The sequence below is a fragment of the Epinephelus moara genome, chromosome 18, assembly GCF_006386435.1.
Source record: "Epinephelus moara isolate mb chromosome 18, YSFRI_EMoa_1.0, whole genome shotgun sequence".
Classification (NCBI taxonomy): domain Eukaryota; kingdom Metazoa; phylum Chordata; class Actinopteri; order Perciformes; family Serranidae; genus Epinephelus; species Epinephelus moara.
The window spans coordinates 40,873,748-40,877,956 of record NC_065523.1 but is presented as its reverse complement, the minus strand read 5'-3'; the positions used below and the strand labels follow the sequence as shown (position 1 = coordinate 40,877,956).

The following is a 4,209-nucleotide window of genomic DNA, read 5'->3' as shown; positions in this document are numbered from 1 at the left end:
TTAATGGAGGACCAAATTAAGGAAGCTGCTAAACTGGATTTAACGGCGATGCAGCTGGGCGTGCACGACGACGGAGACATTTTAAACGGGCAATGCTCGCTTGTTTTCGGCACCCCCGAGGCATGGATACTAATGACGTCAGATTCTGGGTGAGTCGTTGATCTCTACTAATTGGTTAGGGAAAAAATCAAATTCCCTCCCCCTTGTAAATCGCCTTCAATGGAGGCCATGTCAGACTGAAGGTTCTCAGGCTCAGGCTAGCTTGGAATATGCACTTGGAACATTAACAGGGCAAAAACAGGACTAATATTGCATGGCAACAAATAAATAAACCTGTTAGCCTGTCGGGTGTGTAGCATGTTTTGTGAAATATTTAATTAAAGAGACGTATGAAGGGCTGAACGAGTCATAATGACAATCTGATATATTACTTATTACTTATTATTAGATTCACAATGTGTTTTTTTTTAATCATACAAATTCACCCGACAAACAACACAGGTAACTGAATTTAAGTTCAATTTTTTTGAAGGTACTTGAGGCAAATTCCACACTGAAATATAACGGAGGGGAGGAGTTTAGCAGGCACATCAGATTCCCATAGGAATGAATGGACTTCTGGTTGACTTGTCTCAATGCAATATCACTACCTCCTCCACCGTCACCTCATTTGCTGTGTGGAACTTTTGACACTGCTCTCTAGTGCCATCTATTGGCTGTATCTCGTGGTTTTCCAGCAAGTGGAAAAGTCAGGATTCAGTGAGCACTCAGATGTTTGATAAACTGACCTGGTACATACCTATGGGGAGTCATTCAGAAAGATTTGTTCATTCATTTTTGCCCATCATTAGCAGCTACAAGTTTCAATCTCACAACTTCACTCCTGTCTGTATTAATTCTTGCAGGAGTTTTGGCCCATAGATTGGAGAATGTTTTAACGACAGTCATATCCCACAAAATCACTCCTACTTTAATACACATTATTTGTTTAATATTTTGCACTCTCCCTTTGGCACGTTCCCTGAATGTGTTCTCATTCTGGACACAAAGAAAGCTTTCGACTGCGTGGAATGGATGTACCTGTTTGCACTTCTGGAAAAATTTAACTTTGGACCAAATTTTACCTCTCTGAGTTGCCATATTTAATGATGAAAGGAAAATATAGAGAATAGAGAGGGTTTAAATACTTATATGTTTAGCCTTCCTGTAACAATAAAACAAAAGCAAATGTGTAATTAGTCAGGATTAAAGCCTGGTTTACTTATCTTTATGACATCTGGGGAGATTAGTTACTTAACCTTTGACCAGTCATGACGATGCTGCTTTCTACAAAGTCAAAATGAGAGAGAGAAAAAGATGAAGGAAAGAAAAGACAGAGAGGAGGGGACTTTAGAATAACATCCCACATCTATTTTAGAATAAGTGCTTCTGTTGGCACGTACTGTAGGTGAGTTTTTCAACTCTTTTACTCCTTGGAGAAATCCGCAAAAAGGGTATTTCCATAATTTGGCTTTCGGCTGCAGGCAATTTAAATGCTGATGTAATAAAATATGATCACAAAGCTAAAGTAAATACAGTAATGTAATGTAGTTTCTTGGCTGTTTTGTATGGAGATTTTAAGGGGCTCTAATAAAGATAGAAATACTTAACATTCAATCATTTTTGGCAGCTAAAGTGGAATCTTCATTCCATAAAATCCATTAAAAAAAATTTACTTCATGAGGCTTTCCAACATATGACACCCTCTGTTCTTGGAGCCTCACAGCAGGTAAGGAAAAACTCCCCCAAAAAAACCTTAAACGGGAAAAAAAATCCAGGGATCTAAAGGACAGGATAGGAGTGGTTTTCCGTAGGATGTGACCTACACCCCATCATTGTCTAGGAGATTAGCCTCTGAACACGGCCTGCACTGAGGACCAGAGTCCAGTGTGTTTGTCATGAGATGAACATGATAACACACCCAGCCAGTATCCAATCCGTGGAGAGAAACAGGGGCCATAAACTGTGAAGATAAGCCCAGGATGCTCTGTTTGAGTTTCAGTTTCAAAGAACACACCTGCTTGCGGCTCTCATGGATTTCTTTAACAGGATCTGGTTCACTGTACTGAGGGATGCACTGATCGGAATCGACTGACTTTGGAAACATTTTTTTAGGTCAGAGACTCATCCTGTCCAGCCATGATCAGTGTGGACTTGCGTGCCCTCACCCAGCCTGTGGGCGCCATGCGGATAATGGAGACCATCCTCACCTGCATGTCTTTTAGCCTGGTGGCAACAGTGGGTTACGTCTCATCTCCCTACTGGGCGTGGTGTATGTTTACCTGGTGCTTCTGCTTCTTCTTCACGTTTCTTATTCTCATCCTGGAGTTCACAGCCGTCAGTGCCAAGTTACCTTTTGCTTGGGATGATTTCACCACTGCCTTTGCCATGCTGGCGAGCCTCATGTGCCTCGCCGCCTCTGTCATCTACCCCACCTTTTTCACCTGTACGACCTGCCACCGTCAGATCGGTGCCTCTGTGGTGTCCTGGGTCTGCTTCGGGGTGTACGCAGGTGAAGTGGTTTTGACCTGCCTTCGTCCGAGTGGGCAGAACAGCGGGTTCCTCTCCACGTTGCCTGGCATTATGAAGATGCTGGAGACGTTCCTCGCCAGTCTCATCTTCACGTCCTTGGAGGACTGGCAGTACTCTGGCTCACCAGAACTGCAGTGGTGCGTGGCAGTGTACTCTTTGTGCTTTATCTTTGCCATCATCATAATCCTGCTCACACTTGGACAGCTGACCTCTTACTTTCCATTCTCCTTTGACAAGCTTGTGATCGTCTATAACATATTGGCAGCAGTGATGTATTTGACAGCTATGGTGATCTGGCCACTGTATAGTTTCCGCACCAATAAGAGACCCAGTGACTGTGGCCATCTCTGTGCCTGGGATAAACTGGTGGTGGTCACCTTCATGACGATCCTCAACGTCATTGTTTACAGCCTGGACACCGCCTACTCTATACGTCTTGTGTTCTGTGTCAGTAACCAGTGAGGCTGCTGCTCATCAGTAACATGAACTGAGAACAAACTGTGTCCAGGGTTTGAATTGTTGTGTTGTTGTGTTAGACAAAATGTTGTATGCTATATCTATTTCCTGCTAAAGCTGTCCAGCAATTATTAACAAAGATAATCATTACTATAATAAAATATTGGGTGCCAGGTATATAGCCCTGTCTCCTAGAAATTCTGCTTTGTATACAACTAATTTGAAATAGCAAAACGTTTCTTAAAGGAAATGTAATGCAGGCAAATTTTCTATTAAAGGTACAGTACGTGATTCTGGAGAAAGACTGTTGATTCATTCCCAAGTTGTCAGATACAGAGGCTTTGGGTTGATAGTCGGACTGAACCACCAACCCAAAGCATCGGTAATTGACGACTTAGGAATGAAACAACAATCAAGTATCATTCTCCAGGCTTTATACTGCACCGTTAACATAATACAACACATTCTCACTCTGACATCGTCACATATCAACGTTTGGTCATGGACCTTCCACATCCAGATACAATGTGAAAGGTACACTGGGGTGACGCTCTAGGACAACATGTCAAGTTATGCTTGTTACATGCATTGTCATCTTTCAAAATACACTTACATTTTCACAGGAAATTTACTGTTTACATACAGTCTCTTTCAAAATAACGCACTACATTGATACAACAAAGCGAACTGACTTTTTTTCCCCCTCCAACAACCAACACATGTGGTTAGGTTTAGGCGACAAAAGCACATGGTTAGGTTTAGGAAAAAAGAGCAGGGTTTTATGAGAGGCCCTTTGAGACATAATTCATACTTGGTTTCACATGTAACATCATAGTCTCATACATACACTACTATACTCTTACACAAACACTACTATACTCTCTTACATGCACAATCATACTCTCATACATACACTACTATACTCTTACACAAACACTACTATACTCTCTTACATGCACAATCATACTCTCATACATACACTACTATACTCTCACACAAACACTACTATACCTTCTTACATGCACAATCATACTCTTATACATACACCACTATACTCTTACACAAACACGACTATACTCTCTTACATTTATCATCATGTTTTCTTTTATTTACTGTCATACTCTTAGTGTAACAGAGGATAATATTATATGTATGTAAGTATGATAGTATGTACATGAAAGT

At 41.3% G+C, this 4,209-nt stretch overlaps 1 protein-coding gene across 1 annotated transcript; it reads left to right on the top strand.

Annotated features, from left to right (window-relative positions):
- Positions 1-2,045: 2,045 nt before the first annotated feature.
- Positions 2,046-3,784, top strand: LOC126405640 (myeloid-associated differentiation marker-like). The gene has a single exon (XM_050069454.1). It carries the CDS (start codon positions 2,179-2,181, stop codon positions 3,031-3,033), a length of 855 nt encoding a protein of 284 aa, XP_049925411.1. The 5' UTR covers positions 2,046-2,178; the 3' UTR covers positions 3,034-3,784.
- Positions 3,785-4,209: the final 425 nt, after the last annotated feature.

What these genes read in the sequence shown, in the direction of transcription:
- LOC126405640 (XM_050069454.1), top strand. Translation starts at nt 2,179, where the DNA reads ATGATCAGTGTGGACTTGCGTGCCCTCACCCAGCCTGTGGGCGCCATG.